The 18758-nt window shown below is 35.2% G+C and overlaps 1 protein-coding gene across 1 annotated transcript in view; it reads right to left on the bottom strand.

Annotated features, from left to right (window-relative positions):
- The window catches only part of TTN (titin), a 274932-nt gene that overhangs the window by 148984 nt on the left and 107190 nt on the right, over positions 1-18758 (bottom strand). The window contains exons 109-135 of the mRNA XM_081579499.1: positions 17760-17834; positions 16561-16614; positions 15324-15716; positions 14802-14864; positions 14365-14442; positions 13566-13643; positions 12878-12973; positions 12568-12648; positions 11464-11538; positions 10980-11063; positions 8665-8748; positions 8360-8440; positions 8134-8214; positions 7880-7963; positions 7528-7629; positions 6987-7094; positions 5072-5179; positions 4810-4878; positions 4492-4575; positions 4247-4330; positions 3593-3676; positions 3287-3370; positions 2467-2547; positions 1964-2179; positions 961-1038; positions 683-757; positions 384-476 (exon numbers count right to left, since the gene is read on the bottom strand). Coding sequence (XP_081435625.1) covers positions 384-476; positions 683-757; positions 961-1038; positions 1964-2179; positions 2467-2547; positions 3287-3370; positions 3593-3676; positions 4247-4330; positions 4492-4575; positions 4810-4878; positions 5072-5179; positions 6987-7094; positions 7528-7629; positions 7880-7963; positions 8134-8214; positions 8360-8440; positions 8665-8748; positions 10980-11063; positions 11464-11538; positions 12568-12648; positions 12878-12973; positions 13566-13643; positions 14365-14442; positions 14802-14864; positions 15324-15716; positions 16561-16614; positions 17760-17834 — 2673 coding nt within the window. The remainder of the gene's footprint in view (positions 1-383; positions 477-682; positions 758-960; positions 1039-1963; positions 2180-2466; positions 2548-3286; positions 3371-3592; positions 3677-4246; positions 4331-4491; positions 4576-4809; positions 4879-5071; positions 5180-6986; positions 7095-7527; positions 7630-7879; positions 7964-8133; positions 8215-8359; positions 8441-8664; positions 8749-10979; positions 11064-11463; positions 11539-12567; positions 12649-12877; positions 12974-13565; positions 13644-14364; positions 14443-14801; positions 14865-15323; positions 15717-16560; positions 16615-17759; positions 17835-18758) is intronic.

Raw genomic sequence — 18758 nt, 5'->3', positions numbered from 1 at the left:
CTTTCTTCAAACTTCAAAATGACTTTAGGATCAACAAACAGATCTTAAACGGTGGTGTATATTGTTATATCATTACATCAGTTTAGATAAGTCAGGAATGTGCCAAATGGTCACTGATTTTAAATCCAAACATTGTATTTTATATTCATTGTAGCTGTGTGTTAGGCCAGCCATCGCATAAGTAGTTATGGATATATTTTGTGATAACTTTTCCTTTTAAGATAATATTATCTTTTTATTCTGTATTTATAGATTTTTCTATCCAATATCCATTTAGCAATTAATATAAAAGATACAAAACAGTGAGAAAAAAAGCAAAATATAGCTGCTTAAGTTTTAAAAGAGACATTATAAAAGGCCACAATTGAGGAAGGAAATTATACCTTTAGCAGCTGGTTCAGTCACCTGCTCTTTTTCACGTTTGGTAACTGAAATGTGTATTTTTTCCTCAACAACTTTCTTTGCTTCTTCATGTGCTTTAAAGATATTAATTGTTAAAGACCATTAAAACCAACCACATGAATATTATGTAAATAAAAATTCATGAAACATTGAGAAAGGTAAGAATCAGCACCAAACAATACATTCAGTAAAAACAAAGAACATCAGACAAGGTAGTAAGACATGTTCATAGAATGTAAGTAACAAAGATGTTTTTGGTAGTTATTATGCTGCCATGTACCTTTGGGAGGTGGAGGTTTGAGTTTCTTAGGAATGAGCACTGGGACTTTTTCTTCAGGGACCACTTTCTTCGGCACTTTAAAATATCAACATTAACAGATTTAAAAACCTGAACCAGACTTCTTAAGAGCAGTAAGAAAAAAAATTAAGAAATACGATGTACAACATAGGGATCCCAAACACACACACGATTGGTACACTGCCGCTTCAACATGGATTTGTAGCTGGACAGACATGTAAGAACCACAGGTCTCATAACTAATGTTTTTCTCACTCTACCTTTGGCTGGTGGAGCCTTTGGTTTTGTGGGAACTGGTTCTTCCTGGACAGCCTTTACTGGGATGGGCTTCTCAGGTTCTTTAAAAAATATACAGGGTATTTAATGTTAGACATTTTTATGTTAGGACATAAAAAATGATATTTCTTCAATGGACACAAAGAATTAAAATAATATATCTTATCTACAGCATAGCCATAGCCTTGAGAGGTGAGTAAGAATTAGAGGTTCAAGCAGAATAAGGTATAAAAGACTTAAACAAGCTTTTACTGCTATATCCTCCTTGCTAATTTACTTCAATTAGGTAACTGTGACTCTCTTTTATATATCGTCATTTCACTTGAGGTAGACAACATCATGGTTAAACTCCTCTCCATATAATATTTGTTTTTAATTCTATTTGTAAAACTACATAGAACATTCTCAAAGTTAGGCCGTGTAATACCAAAAATTGAATAAATGAAATAATATTGATTCATTTTGAAATCCAATAGAATCTTATTCTTACAAATTTGATCTGCACAATGATAAAACACAATTGCTTGTGTTGGACTTTTCTGTCTTTATTTTTTAAGGACTCTTTGTTATGCTTTGATAAGGGGAACTCCAAGGGTAGGATGTTTTCTCAATAGGCTATCCTGTTTGATAATAACAAGCTTCAGGATGACAGAAGTTCAGAAATTTTTGGCCATGTGTTAGAATGATCAAGGTCACTTGCAGACAGACTCAGCCTTTTGGAGAAAGAAATTTAGTTTCATTTGTTTGATATTTGTAAAAGCAAAAAGGAGAGGGGAAACAAATTATGCCCAGAACCAAACTCTAACAGTAACTTGACAGTTTATAGAGAATTTTTTTTCCCTAAAAGTTATCCAAGAAAGAAAATTCTGAGTTTCCCAAACAAAACAAAGTTCTTTTCAAATTTCTTCGGGTATTCAAATTTTTATCCTGTCCTAATGTCATTTGCATATATTTAATGCGGTGTCAGGTATAGAGTTCTGCTCATACCTGTGACATACGCTTCTTGTTCTTTATACTCTTCATAATGTTCGAATTCACGTTCCTCATACTCTTCATACTGATCATATTCTTCTGTGGGTTCATACTCCTCAAATTCTTTATAACCATATTCTTCATATTCCTCATATTCTTCTTCCCGTTCTACTGAAACAGTTTCTTCTTCTTTGGTGTAAGCCCATTCTTTCTCTGCTGTTACAGTAACTTCTGGAATAATATTGACAACAGTAGCATTTTACTTGAAGCCCATTTAGGGACCATAGTGACAATGTGCTGTGGTAATGGTCTCATGCACTAATTATAGGAGACCTTGTCTGTCCTTTGCTGGCCAAGGTATTACAGAGTGTGCAGTTGCAATTTACAAATTCAAATGTTAGATTCCCTGCCTTTAGTCAACAATAAGCCAGAAGGATGAGACTTAAATTAGGAACTAACAGGCAAAGAGCTGTGTAGGTTCGTGCTTCATTTTATTATTTAGTCAAAGCACAATATACCTTTAGCGGCTGGAGGTTCTCTTTTTGCAACTTCAATGGATACCTTTTCTTCTTTAACAGCTCTTTTCCTGAGTTCAGTCACTTTAAAAAGAGTAATTATGGAAAGTGAATCGCAAGATTCAAAACAATGCATGTTAAGAGAACTTGTGTGTGCACAATCCAATGACAAAGATAAACATAACCACGTTCCTTGTTTAAATGTTTCATTCAAGTGGTAAGAAAACTCAGTGGCCTCAGAAATAAACATGGTCTAATATATATATGAATGCTTTTTTCTAAGCTACTTAATACTTAAAAGACATTGAATAACTTTAGGAAGATCAAGTAGTAATTATAAGAGAACTAAAAAAGATAACTAGACAGCATAAACAATGACTATCAAACAACCATTAGACAGAAACTTATGTTACATGAATAGTTTCTTCATTTTAATTCTGAGGTAGTTCCATAACTTCTACCACCACTATGTAGAAGATTGAGGACTTAAAAATTTTTTAATTTCATCAAAGGTTACCACACAAAACAAGCATTTCCACAAAGGAAATCAGTATATAGACAAAAGAACATTAAAAGACAAGTACATTTTAAGAGAAAGTATCTACACATGTTCGGGTGAGGTTTCATTTTTTGTTTTTGTTTTTTTGAGAAGAGAGAGAATATTTTCTGGTATCAGAAATGGTTAGTTTTGAGATGATATGGAGTAGCATATGTATATTAATTACTTTGTAATACATAAATTATTTTGTCTAAGGATCTCAATTCCACTAGATGAGTTTCAATACTTATAAGCTTATTTTGGTTTTTGGAAAAGTTGGTGTACCTTTTGCTGGTGGCTCCTCCTCTTTTCTAGGCTTGAGTTTTGGAAATTTCTCTTCTGGAACAGCTCTCTTGGGTTCCTCAGGCACTTTAAAGACAGATTTCACTTTAAAGAATTGTTTTCTTCATTCAAACCACAAAATAGTAGTCGTGTAATAGCAACTCAAACATAAAAGACTTGACATTTTCATGATCTCAAACAGAAAACAATGATAACAATGACAACAAAAAACCAACACCCATAACTAGTGTATTTGGTAAAGAGAAGAGGGTAAGCAGAACATTCTGGGTATCAAAAGGCCCCATGTACCTTTTGGTCTTGGAGGCTCCACTTTTTTAGTAACAGCAACATGAACTTTTTCTTCCTGGGTAATTTGCATGTGCCTCTCAGTCACTTGAAAGATAATTTTAGGATTATGGAGTTGTATTACTTAAAGTAGAATTTTAAAAAGTGTATTAAGTATATTCAGTTCAGTTCAGTTGCTCAGTCGCATCCGACTCTTTGCGACCCCATGGACTACAGCACTCCAGGCCTCCCTGTCCATCACCAACTCCTGGAGTTTACTCAAACTCATGTCCATTGAGTCAGAGATGCCATCCAACCATCTCATCCTCTGTCATCCCCTTGTCCTCCTGCCTTCAATCTTTCCCAGCATCAGGGTCTTTTCAGATGCATCAGTTCTTCGCATCAGGTGGCCAAAGTATTGGAGTTTCAGCTTCAGCATCAGTTATATCAAGTATATTGGCCAGAGGCTATTGTGATTTTAGAATATAATTTTACAAGGTACACACAAATAAGCTTCACAACAAGTGAGTAATAACCCACCAGAGACAAGGCAATAATACATCATTGTGGCCAACATACACCAATAACCTCCATATAGAAGGTGAGACCTAAGGACAGCAGTGAGAGGACGAGAGACAAGACATGTTTCTAGTTGCCGTGCTGGGGGACTTCATTTACCTTTGGTGGGAGGAGGTTCTTCTATCTTAGCCACTTTGGGAGGAGCCCTTTTTTCAGGAACTGGTTTCTTTGGTTCTTCTGGCACTTAAAAGACATTGCACAACACGGTCAGACACAACACAAGTGTGAAAAACATTAAACACAGGCACCCTTATTTCTTGTTAATGTCATAAAAATTTGAAGAATGTATCAATTTAAGATTTAAACGCAGGCATTACTTAAGAATAAAGGAAAACCCAATATACCTTTGGTGGGCGGCACCTTTTCTTTTTTGGGAACTGCAGCAGGAATTTTCTTTTCTGGCACAATTTTCTTTGGTGCTTCAGGAACTTTAGAAATATGAGGTTTAAGGATATTAGTCTGCACTGCAGAAGAAGTGCCATTGTTTTGGGGCAAAGAGCTCACTTTATGAAAGATCACACATTTACACAAACATTAATGACTACAGCCAGTTAAAATGCTTACACATAAGTTGGCAAAACTGAGGCAGTTATTCAAACTAAAAGCATTATCATAGCTATGAAGACAAATGGCATCCCATTTCTTTGAGACAGAATTTGTACCTTTAGCTGGTGGAGGCTCCTCTATTTTAGCAGGAATTTTCGGTCTTGGTACAATTTTCTTCTCAGGCACTTGAAAAGATTATAAAATATATTTTTAGAAATGTCCAGATTTCTTTTTAATAAAAATTTAAGGAATTTTTAAATTAAACATGATATTTACTGACGTTTACAATACAGGCAATGAATTAACTATAAGAGAACATTAAGAATGGGACAAGTAAAACACACATAGGCGCTAGAGTTAATCTAAGAGTCGGTCTACCTTCAGCTGGTTCAGCTTCCACTTCCTCAGAAATCAAGTGCACCTCTTCTTCTACAACGTATTCTTCAGGCTCTTCCTCTACAATGTACTCCTCAGGCTCCTCCATCACTTTAAAGATATCAATTTTAAAGAAGATAAGCCCGTAGTGTTCTTCATGTTCAAATTTAGCTGTACTTTATTAAGTCAAAGAATAAGTAAAATAGTGAACGTTTAACACTTGCCAAATCCCTGGTTGTTCTCATTTATAATACCCAAAGAAGAAGATTTTAATCAAAGCATATGCCTTAATACAGAGTACAGAAACTGTTCCAGTAACTTAATTTTTAAGTGTATCATAAAGATAACAATGCTTGTATTCACAGGAAGAACAAGACAAGCACAAGACATAAGAACGATTCTAGTGGCTAAATTAACAAGAACATAGGAATTTGAAGACAAGTATTAAAAATACGATTTGAAGGCATAGGGCAGAAATATATACTTGAAGAATTGTAAGTAGGTTTATAAGAAAGAAAAGACCTGTATTACATATGAAAAATCTGCTGAGAACTTGGAATCAGGACTCCCCACCGCCCCAGTTTTACAAGAATAGGTATGGTGAATGAGGTTAACAGTCTTCCTGTGATTTTTGAGTCTGTGTGTATAAGATTATTACAGAATAGAGAGATCTAGTTATGAACAGTAAGAGTAAACTTAACAGGCTACCTATCTTTTCCCTAAATCTTTTGGACTTAATGAAAGCATAAGAATATCCTACAATGTCTTTCCTTTTAATTAGAGTCTATAGTACTAAAAGAAATTTATAAGGCATACTGTCAAAGGCTGAAATTAGATTCATGCAATGAGAACTTTCCTTGTGTACATGTTAAGCTTTCCCAAACATTTTTAGAATGGATAGGACCCTTGGGATCCATCAGATTCCTGACTTATGCCTGACATCTCAGTCTTTCCCAGGAAGCACAACAGAATTGGAGGGCTTCCTCCAGGGAGTCAAAGCTTCTCTGTTCTGAGGCTTTCCATCAAGATTGCACATCTGGATTTCACATGGTGTCTCCTTCCAAGTGGAGAAGAGGCGGGACCCCTTTTATTAGCCAGAGACACATATGTCAAGGGCATCTGACTGTACAGTTCTATTCACCTTTTCATTAGGAAGACAGTGCATTTATTAAGAAACTTACTGATTAATCTTTAAAGCAGAGGTACATTAAAACTTTCTTAGTAAAGTTCTTTCAGGTATACAGCTTTAGCCACAACGCTGAACTTTAGCAGTAAACCTAGGGCTGTCTTAATTTATTAAAAAGGCTGAAATAAAGCTCAGTCCTTAAACCTTAGAGAACTAGCATTATAGGCATGCGAACATCTGAATAACGGGCTGGACTACTAACAGATATTTCACGATTGCTCTCTCCATTCATGGAATATTGCAAAGTCCTATGTGCTCAGTACTTCACTCTCAAACCTGGCCTTGACTCCCAGAATGAAATAAAGTAATATAATTCCTTCTTCATTTAAAATATGTGAGTCAGGCCACATTATTGAGTTGTGCTATCAACACTGTTTTGTATTACCTATGTTTTAGACATTAGACTACATTCAGCTCACCATACTGAAACCAAGTCCCATCTACTGAAAGGATAACTGTATATGAAGATACGTGCACCTTTAGTTACCTGTTCAGTTAAATATGAAGCCCTGTCTCCTATATAGCCAAGTTAAGAGGGGGTGGACAATAAATACACTGGATGTTTAATTAATGCTTCTGAATCTTGTGGTTTGATCAAAAGACACATCAGATAAGGTCAGTAGATGTTCACTAAATTTTTTGCATCACTTTCATTAATCTGAGTACATAATCTGTGAAGGAAAACAGCTTATCAAGACTCCAGGTCACCACTAGCTTATTTGCATTGTTTACCTTCATATTCTGTAACCTCCACTTCTTCCTCCTCCTCCTCTCTTTCCTCTTCTCTATAAACTGAAACGGATACTCTTTTCTGTTCTTCTGAATAACTCCATTCCTTCTCTGCAGATGTTTTAAAAGATAAGATTTAATCTAAATTCCACCTGAATAGTCCATTGAATTTCTGATAATAGCCATATGCTTCCTACAGGTGGATAATGTCCTTCTATCTGCTTAGGGGTGAGGCTTCATAGGACTTCCTCATTGCAACAAGGAGTGAGCTGGTTTCAGAAGAGGGGATGGTAGAGCCCACGACTGAGAAGGATATTCAATTTATGCCCAAGTGTGGCCCCGTTCACGTTTATCCCACGTTCAGCATCCCATTCACTCTCTTAGAATGATTTAGGACCAACGCAGACACAAAACACTCAGTCTCAGAGGCTACAACAGACAGACAATGCTCAGGACAACTTCTAAAGCAAACAATGCGGTAAGAAGAAAAGACTTGCAGGGAACACACGCAAACTCATTTCTCCCCTCACGCGTGATTATATACCTTCGTGCCGCATGACCTCCACTCTCTGAGGAACTGCGACAGATACTTTTTCTTCGGCAACAAATCTTTTTTCTTCCATGACAGTTTTCTTAGAAACTTCGGCTTTAAGAAAGCATTAAAATTAAAGCTTAAAAATCAAGAGTCTTAATCAAGAGTCTCCCTAAAGTTAGGGGAAGATTTGCCCAGTATACCACTCTCCCTAACAAAGTGGGAAACAAGTTACGTATCACAAGTATATGCACACAGAAATTCTATCCGAAGAGAGACAAAGGGTCAGTACAAGAAGACATCAGGTAGGAAAAAGAATTCACTGGCTCAAAGATTTTTGCCCGAGGCTTGAAACAAATCCTACCTCGAGGAGGAGGGGCTTTCTTAGCGACTGGAACTGGAACGGGAACTTTCTCCTCCGGGACAGGTTTCTTAGGCACAGCTGGCACTTTAAAAACATTGTCCACTTTCAGAACTTCAGTGTTATTTCACTGAAGCTCAACACAAAACATAGATACACACTCACGAAGCACACTTATCACAGAACTAACAAAATCATCATTTGCCTTGAAACATAAAATCGTAAAGGTGGTTCTTGGAGAGAGAGAGAGACAATACCTTTTGGTGGTGGAACTTCTTCCTCTTTCCGAGGGACAGGTCTTTTTTCTTCGGGAGGTTTCTTCTTTGGTATTTCTGGCACTTAAAGGATAGTATTTGATTTAAAAATTCTCAGAAAGGCAAAGAAAATGAGCAACATAGAACTGGCAGGCCTGCTAAAGAAGACATGCAACTAAAGAAGCCTGAAGAAAAGGCAAGGTTATTTCGTGGAGATGGGATGAGGTACCTGCTGGTGGTGGAGATTCCTCTCTTTCAGTGACAATGGTTATTTTTTCCTCTGTGACAACCCTCTTTGGCACTTCAGGAACTTGAAAAGACATTAATTTTTAGAGTTGCCTTTTGTATTTTCCAAAGTAGCTGATACACAGTTATTTTGTAAGAAAGTAGGCAGGTGGACAGACAATTTTGTTGAATTCTTACATCATAAAACATTCATTTTGAATTAAACTGAATTAACAGATAATTAAACACAAAAATGTTTTATACTCAAGACATAAAGATAGGGCTTCTTTACTAAGGAAGTCACTGTACCTTTAGCCGGTGGAGCTTCCTTCTTCTTTGCAATGGGAACAGGAACCTTTTCTTCAGGAACAGGTTTTTTGGGCACCTCTGGAACTTAAAGGTGTTAAAATACAATGTTAGTTCAGATATATATCACTTTCATAAATGGACATAAGCATGAAAACAAATCTTTATGTAGTTCATTAATGCTGTTATAGATTTTCTATGTATAGGCAAAATAATGCAAAAAATTAAAATACAGTGTTCTAAAGGCCATGATACAGAGTTCTAAAGGCCATGGTAAATGTCCCGTGTGATATTACAGAGACATTTAGGGAGTTAAAAAGGAGAGTTATATACACAGAAGTATGTGTATACAATTTATTCTTTATATATTGGTATGCTTTTGATAAAAAATCAGTAATTACAGAATCAATATAGAGTATGGATACAGTATACAGGAAAATCTCTTTATGCTTTGTATTGAGAACTGGAATCCATAACAACATATACAGTTTGGGTATATTTTACCCAAAACTATCTTAGACTTAGAGAAGGGACTGGCCACCCACTCCAGCATTCTTGCCTGGAGAATTCCACGGACAGAGGAGCCTGGCAGGTTACAGTCCATGGGGTTGCAAAGAGTCAGACACGACTGAGTGACTAACTAACATTTTCACATCTTAGACCAATAAGTCATTAGAATGGTTGTATATATATCATTATTATTATTTTGTATTTCTCTTCTGGGTTTGTTTGTTTGCTTGTGCACCTGTAGTGTTTTCAAAACTCAGGAAACACTCTTGTGCTAGTCCTCTCAATATGACATTGAAGTGTTCATTTGATTTAAAAAAAAGATTATAAAGAAATAAACATACTAACTTGAAAAGATACATGCACCTCAATGTTTATAGCAGAATTATTTATAATGCTAAGATATCGAAACAACTTAAGTGTCCATCTATAGATGAATGAATAAAGATGTGGTATATTTTTACAATGGAATGCTACTCAGCCATAAAAGAAAGAATGAAATGTTGCCATTTAAAAACATGGATGAACTTGGAGGGTATTATGCCAAATGAAATGTCAGAGAGCAACAAGTACTGTATGATATCACTTATATGTAGAATTTAAAAAATAAAATAGTGAACATAACAAGAAAGAAACAGACTCACAGATATAGAGAATAAGTTAGTGGTTACCAGTGGGGCGAGGGAAGAGGGGAGGGGCAATACAGGGGTAAGGATTAAGAGATACAAACTACTATATATAAAATAAGCTACAAGGATACATTGCACAACCTAGGGAATACAGCCAATATACCATAACAATTATAAATGGAGTATAACCTTTAAGAATTGTGAACCACTATATAGTACACCTGTAACTTATATAATATTGTGCATCAACTATACTTCAATTAAAAAAAATAATACCTCTCCTCCCCCCAGGATTCTGAAACAGCCAAGAGTTTGATAAAGAGAGAAGCAGATTTGATTCACGAAGAAAATGGAAAATTGAGAAATCAGGCAAAAGAGAACACTACATAAAATGCATAAGCCTGCTTTCTTCCAACTGGATGATACTGGAGCTCTATAACTGACCAGATGTGTGCAGTTTGTTGCTTCATCACCTCCATAAAATAGTGTCTTTCTATCACTAAAACCCCCCAAACCAACCAAATCCAAAATCAAAGCCAGAATTAACACATTTGAATCCAAACACACCTGTATGCAAGATCCCTTCACTCACTAATTGGATAATTGCAACATTTGTGGCAAGTGCCTATGCTCAATTAATGTCTAGAGAAATATGGTGAAAGTAACTGGCAAAAGTTGATGCTTCCAATTATTTAAGAGTAGGCCTTAGTGACTTTTCAGAAGAGTGGCTCTTACCAGTAACACGGCAGTATCTTTACCTAGTTAACATTCAGTTCTACCAAACTCCCTCCTATTAGTCTTTATCTTGTCATAACTCATGAAAGTGTTTGTTTTTTTTTTTTTTAATTAAGAAATGGTCACACAGTTGAGGGGTGAAAGAGTTTTTCCTAGAAACATGCCCTGTAGAAAGTGAATTTCACAATAGTTTTTCTTTCTCTAAGGGAAGATATTAAAAATTTAAGACAGCAGTTTGATATAGGTACTTTTTAAAAGTGACTTCTTCTATTGTTCAGTATCATAAATAATGTATGTCAAGAGTAGAGCCCCAAAGCTGACAAACAAATGAAAAACACTAGGGGCATAAAAGACATAAAATAGACAGCAAAATAAGTATGAAGACTGTGTAAAACAAAGCACTGGCATTTGGAGCAAAGGGGCACCCCGTGATCAGGTCTGGTGTACCTTTTGGGGGAGCAGCAGGTTCCTTCTTGGGCACAGGAACTGGCTTTTTCTCCTCTGGCACAGGTTTCTTGGGAACTTCAGGAACTTTAAAGACATCATTGGTGAAACAATATTGAGAACTCTAGTCTCCTTCTGAGACACTTAAGATTACGTTAAATCATAAATCCTCAGTAAGAATAAAAGAATTTAGGAGGTAATTTAATACTCTCTACTTGTGATGAAAATACATGCTAAGTACATCGATACCATAGAGACATCACATATATTACATGAAGTTGACAAAGACCAAATTAGCATGGTCTGGAATCTAAAAGTGTTACTGACATTTGTATAACATATTACCACTAATTAATGAAATCAATATACACAGGATTAAACTATATTACAACTGGTTTACAGATGCTATCTCATCAACACACAGATCCAACAGAAAAAGGTACAAGAAGACAGACACTACAAATATTTTTCAAAAACATGATTCTACCTTTGGCTGGTGGGGGCTCCACCTTTTTAGGAACAGGAACAGGAACCACTTCTGGTTTCTTGGGTGGCTCAGGGACTTCAAAAAAAATAGGTTGTTTCTGAGAAACTGCACATTTTGACAAGGCATATAGTGTTGTAAGACTTAAAGAAAATATATTCTGGTTTTACACCAATTGAAGGCAACAGAATTATGTGTTCTAATCAAGGGTTAAGGGCAATGGGCTAGTGGCTAGTTAGAAAATGTGCTTGTCATTCATTTTTACCTGTGGAATCTCTACTTTCCTAGAAACAGGTTGGAACGCCCCTTCCTCAGAGGTACTAGTGCCCGTTTCTCAGACACCAGTTTTAGAAACTTTACTTTTATAAAGTCACTGCACTAGAACAATTGCATTCAATTATCTTAAATAATGTTTGTATCCTAAATGTTTAACATTTTGCCTGGGCATAGGAGAGGGTCAGTGGTGGGGGGACGGGAGCCCTAATTTGTAGTCTCGATCAGTTTCCAAGTTCCAATTTCCATGGTGGTGCAAATACATGCATCCTGGCTACCGATCATGATGTCACTGTCATGGAGTTCGGAAGGGACAGGAAGTAGTCCTGTAAAATGATCCAGTATTTTCACAGCTCAGAGGCAATCCACATAACCTCAGAAACATAGTCATAGTAAAAGGGGGAACTAATGAGTTTTGAGCATTTATTACCATAGTTTTAAATATAATTTATTTAATTTTATATAATTTAACTTTTAATTATGGAGGTGTTAAATGCTGGGTAGCAAATTCCTGAAAACTTAACAACAGCTCTGGTGAGCTTGTAGGAGCTCGCTCCAGGACACTGTATTTCTATTTCTAAAGGGCTGGTCACCGGATTGTAAGCTCAGTGAAGTGGGAAACAGAGCTGCTGGGAATTGTCATTCTTTTCTCCAATATCCTCCTCATGGGTCTTCTCACCTGCCTATGATTTCCTTTGTATATAGTGGCTATAGGTCTGTGGACTGTAACTAAATCTATTGTTTAATAGTAACAGATTCAGATATTTGGAACTTTTAAAAAATGTTACTTTGAAACTTTTAAAGGATTTTAAACTTAGAATAAATCACTAATACCTTTGGGTGGAGGTTCAATCTTTTTGGAAACAGCAACATGAATTTTCTCTTCGGTAACAGTTTTCTTTTGTACCTCAGGGACTTTAAAAAAATGTACATTTTAGTTCCTGGTATGCCGAACTGTAGGTGATATTGCAATTTACAAAGAATATTGAAATATGAATTAAAACAGACAGCGGTGAAATGAAAAGATGACAAAGATTCACAAGGAGACAGAGATACCTACATAAACACAAATTAGATAAGAAGAGAGATGAAAATCCATCTGAAGCCCTTCCAATTGAGCCCCATATTCAAATTTGCCTTGTACCTGTGACTGACACCTCCTCCTCCTCCTCCTCTGTGTGAGCAGCAAAGAACATCTTTTCTTCTGAAATAACCATCTTCTTTGTATGTACAGTAGGTACTTCAAAGAAAGTATTTCACATTAGTATTTCTTTTCTCCAGGAAAAGACATCATATCAAATACATAGTGTGTACACTGTATTTAAGTTTTTAGTTGCAGAATGAGTGGGTTAATATGATAGCTTAAGAACAAATTCAATATTGACAAGGAAACAAATCATGTTTTGATCTATAGGGACAAACAACCCATGCAGGCTTTACCAAATATTATTAAATTGGAATCAAATAGAGACAACTTCTTCACATGTGATGTGGTTTTTTCCCAAATCCATTAGGGCTTATTCATATAAGTGAGAGGATGGGAATATTATACGTAATAGAAAACATTGCACAGTAAAGTTAGAGAACTACTGATTAAACACAAATCCTTCCTTAGTTAAAAAATTATGCAATTTTAGAGTGAAACTAAAAACAAAGTTATTATTTACATAAATTATATAAATGTGCAACATAAAATGTATACTATATAATATATAGTATGTCTTTATTTTGGTGATTTCATATTTGTGAATTGTTCAGTAATATATGTACACATATCCATACACATAAATAAAAATGTTTAAAACTTGTAGCTGAAAGACAAAGATGTATACCTTTCACTTCAATAATTTCTTCCTGCACTGGAGTCCGAGAAGGTTTTTGTGGAACAATCTTCTTTGAAACTTCAGGTACTTAAAAAATATGTACAAACATATTTGTATTGCGAAGAATATTGCTTTGTACAAAATTTAAAAATATCTTAATTTAGATGACTATATAAGTAACTAACATGTGACTATATATTAGTAAACAATTACTTGTGTACATGGTACTTGAAATGTTTTATTATTGGTTTTTTGAAATCAAATTCCTTCCAATTTACAGAGAAATTTTTTTTGAAAAACCCTTAACTTTGAAATTATAAAAATAGGTGTACATAATGGATATTCACTGAAAGGATTGTTGCTGAAACTGAAGCTCCAATACTTTCGGCCACCTGATGCGAAGAGCTGACTCAATGGAAAAGACCCTGATGCTGGGAAAGATTGAAGGCAAAAGGAGAAGGGGGCAACAGATGATTAGGTGGTTGGATGGCATCATCGACTCAATGGACATGAATTTGAGCAAATTCCAGGAGACAGTGAAGGACAGGGAAGCCTGGTGTGTTGCAGTTCATGGGTTCACAAAGAGTTGGACATGACTTAGTGACTGAACAACAACAATGGAATATTTGTATAAAAAATATAATGTGTGTTGCAGTTCATGGGTTCACAAAGAGTTGGACATGACTTAGTGACTGAACAACAACAATGGAATATTTGGAATATTTGTATAAAAAATATAATGTGGTGGGAAAAAAAATCACCAATTCAGCTACTACCCAGAATCGCGAAATGTTTTAAATAATAATACCTTTGGTGACTTGAACTTTTTCTTCCTCCATTCTTCGAGAAGTCTTTTCAATTTTTTCAACTACAGGCTTCTTTACAACTGTAAGCATTTTAAAAAAATTGCAGTACTTTTAGAATTTCTATTAAAATAGTCTCTCTCTTTTTCTTTCATTTTTTAAAGAGAGAGAAGTTTGTTGCACTGAACTTCAAGTACAAGCTTCTGTACTTCAAGTATTTTTGCTTTATTTTATGCTTACCACAACTATATTTTTATAATCTTTTTTATGTTTACATTAAATGAAGTAGGTAGATATTCTTAGAAAAAAATCATTGATACAATGGAGCTTCGAGAAGAAGTTGTGTCTATTGGATTAAACTGGTGATTCATACATCTTTGCCCAGCAAGCCATGATCGTGATGTTGATGATGTGATCTATTTAAATAATTCCAATTACATACCTTTAGGAGGTGGTACTTCTTTCTTTTCAGGTACTTTTGCTGGAATTTTCTTCTCACGTGATTCTTTAACAAAAACAGTAATAAAAAGGAGTGGTTGAATACGTAAATTCTAGTAAATTGTATCAGTTTGCAAATAATGCAAATTAAGAATATACAACTGTGTAAATTATTGTATTGGGGATCTTTATTGCTAAGAGGATTACTCAGGCCAGATTTAGAAGCATGATCAAACAGAGATAGCAAGGTAGTAAAACTAAAACTTGAACTTCCGCATCAGAAAAGAGCACTTGGAATTCAGTCTTAGTAACAGGACTAAATGATTCAATTGACAATAACAAAGCATGAAAGTAACTTTGAAGAAAATAATTCTTTTAAATATTCTAAAGATTTCTAACTTTAAAAATGGAAACAGTCTTTTCATCTATTTCATATTCATTATGAACCAGGTTAATAACCTTGAAAATAGAGAGAATTGAGCAACAATGAGGAAAAGAGAAAAAAAATCACCCAACTAATACATACCTTCATAAACCTCCTTTTGAACTTGGATGACTTCTTTCTCCTCCCACTCTTCCTCTCCTTCGTCATAACCTTCTTCCCTTTCATAGTATTCTTGCCCTTCTTCAAAATCTTCTTCCCATTCCTCATGAACTTCCCTCTTAGCTTCTACCTGGGTCTCTTCATATTCTTCCTCTGGTTCCTCATAATAAGGTTCTTCATATGGCTCCGTATATGGTTCCACCTCTAGCTCATCGTAAGGTTCTTCTAAAGATTCTATGTAAACTTTCTTCTCCTCGTAGACTGCTTGCTTTCTCTCATACACAGCTTCTTTTTCTTTCTGAACCTCTTTCTTTCTGGTTATGGTCGTTATTTTCACTTCTTCAGCCTTGGAGGATACATCAATAATTTCAGGTGCTAAAATAAATTGAAAAATAAATAATATTAGCATATTAATTATATCCACACAATTACTTCACTAAACAATAGTCGACGTCATCTAGCAATATCAGCATCTCGGATTTTAGCATCAATTTGATTATTTATGTTTTCTTTGTGTTGTGGTTCTGCTTAAATTTTTGTTGATTATGGAACACAATCAGGAGGGACAAGAGATAGTTAACTCTTAATCTGAGGATTCTTCCTACGTGCACAAAATGGCATTCAGTAAATATTCTTAAATGAACACATCTTCCATTGTTTTGTGGGAGCTCCAATTTGTAAAACTCTTAGCTTTTTTTCCCATGGAATATCTTAATATTTGATCATTTTATGGAATTTATATTTAATATTTCTGCAGCTACTTACAATCCCAATTCTGCTTTCAAAAACAGTACTAATTTTAAAGCTACATTTTTGAATATTGAATATAACTCTTTAGTTTAATAAAGATAATATTTGAAATTTTGTAACTAAATCAATCAATTGCTTTTGTATGACAACTTTAAAAATACTAAGGCTAACATTATTCATATGATCCTTAACATCTGTGTTAGCTGCAGCTGAAATAATAAGAGGTGATCCCTCCTTTCTAGCCCTAACCACTTCTTTCCCTATGTCCACTGCTGAGAGGCTACATAAACATCTGCCTAAGTATCTTTCCTGGAATTTGACCAATATAAAGTAGCCATTATTTCTACTGCTAATTTTACTGTAGCAGAGGAGCCTGGATTTTCTAATAAGTTGGAAGCCTAGTACATAAGAATACAATGCAGGGATAAAAATCTCAGCAAGAAATAGAATATTTAATAATTTCATTTACCTTCTGCTGGAATTAAGGCAGTAGGACGTGGTGGCTTCTTGGGAACCTCTAGAACTTTGAAAACATAAAGTGCAAGTTTATTTTTGGATTATGTATTTTTTAATGCTTACTGATCCTATATACCCTTGTTAGTCATTTGTATGCTCTGTAAATACTATTTGTATACCAAATGCTTTTATAAGATGCAAATTTGGCTCACCAGAAATGCTCTGCAATGCCATGCAAATGAAAATACAGGAAGAGTAAAACTTTTTTCTAGCTTAGATTGATTTAAAACAATTTCAATTAATATGAAACATAAAGAGAATATTCAGTATGTCTGATGCTAAAACATAATGCTAAAAGAAAATAATTTTTTTCAGGGACTAATGATAAAGTTCAGGAACTATCCATGGCTTTTGAGCTTCTCCTTATTCTATAACACTTCATAAATGACCACTTAGAAAAAAGTCTCAGTGAAGGGGTACACTGTGCTCCTAAATTTTCCTTCTTTTTAGGAGCTTGCTGTACTCTAATCTTAGCCAGATGAATAAAACTATTTGCTTAAATTTAGCTATCTATTTTTCTTTCTAAAAATTTTCCAAGTTGCAACAAAAACTTAAAGTAGGAAAATGGATGCCCCTGTAAAAAGTATTTTTCTTCTGTGGGTATTGACATTTAGCTCAGCTGAACCCGGAAAGATGCTGAACTGGGCTGGAGCAACCACTCAAAATTAGCACCAGCCCTTTAAAACATTCTATTTGAGTGACTAGATTAAGACCATATGTTGGACCAGAGGGCAATGCCTTCTTTAAATCACCATCCAGAGATAATAAGAACTCTCTGGTGTGGCCATTGGGTGTCATGGGCAGACACAGGCAAAGGAGGACAGGGGAGGAAAAAAATGGGAAAATAAAGAAAGTTGAGAAGGAGAAAGTGAGGACTGAGTCAAAGAAGAGTGTGAGGGTGAGTAAATGAAGAGGTACTATTTTATAAAGTCACACTCTTAATCTTCCTCTGTCCTTCCCTATCTGGATTTAAATTTTTTTAACTAAGAGAAAAGCAGTAAGATTGAATTTTGGGAGGTGGTGGGGGGTGGTGCTGTGCAGCTTGCAGGATCTTACTTTCCTGATCAGGGATTGAACCTCGCCCACAGCAGTGAAAGTGCCCTAACTACTGGACGGCCAGGGAATTCTTGGAATTTTGACAAATCACAATACCTTTAGGTAGTGGTGCCTCTTCCTTGGGCTTTGCGACAACCTTTTTAGCATCTTTCTTCACAGCTTTTTTGGTCACTAAAAAATAAGATGTCAGATGTAAATTTTACTAAAATGTTTTCAGGAGATTGGGAGGTTTATTGAAATTTATTTTTTCCATATGGTTTGATGATAACAAGAGACTCTGTACATTATTGTAAGATGCCTGTTTCAGAAAGATCTTGGACTAGAAAGTAGAAAAATTTGGGGGGAAGGAGAAAGAATATGTAAGTGAAAGTGAAAGTCATGTCTGATTGTGATCCCATGAACTGGCTTTTCTGTCCATGGAATACTCCAGGCAAGAGTAATGGAGTGGGTTGCCAATTCCTTCTCCAGGGGATCTTTCCCCTGAAGATCTTCCCAGCCCAGGGATTGAACCCAGGTCTTTTGCATTGCAGGCAGATTCTTTACCATTTGAGCCACCAGGGAAGCCCACTCTGATTTTACGCCTGCTTCAAGTTTTTGAAACATCCAGGGCAAACCCAGGTGATATCATGTATAGAAAAGGTATACTATTTCATCTTTGTTTCACTTAGGTAAGGCTACTTTAAATTTTTCAGGAATAAGAATAACAAGTGAATTAGTAAAATTAAAGTTCCACCTATGCTATATTGTGGAAATTTTCTTTTGTTAATGCTAACATATACCTTGATCCTGGCCCCTGATCATAACTTGATTATGGCTCCTAGTATTCATGAATAATGACACTGTTTTGAATTTTTAAAATGTGATTTAATTTCTCAAGTTTCCCAGTGGGTACTCAAACTTAGTCATGTTAACAGTAGTGCTCAAAGCATAATTCACTCATTAAGATGAATTATTGTTCCTGACAACATATATAAGCAGAAATCTATTTTTTGGTATTTGATTCTTGCTCATTTTTACTATCGGAAGTAGATGAAATATAGTTAACTATGTTTATGTAAGTTATAAAAATACTTTTCTTTGTTACTGAGATAGTTT

Source organism: Giraffa tippelskirchi, chromosome 3 (genome assembly GCF_054371585.1).
Source record: "Giraffa tippelskirchi isolate mGirTip1 chromosome 3, T2T-mGirTip1v1.2.pri, whole genome shotgun sequence".
NCBI classification, from domain to species: Eukaryota; Metazoa; Chordata; class Mammalia; order Artiodactyla; family Giraffidae; genus Giraffa; species Giraffa tippelskirchi.
Note: the sequence above shows the minus strand (reverse complement) of the source record. Positions and strands in the feature narration are given on the sequence as shown.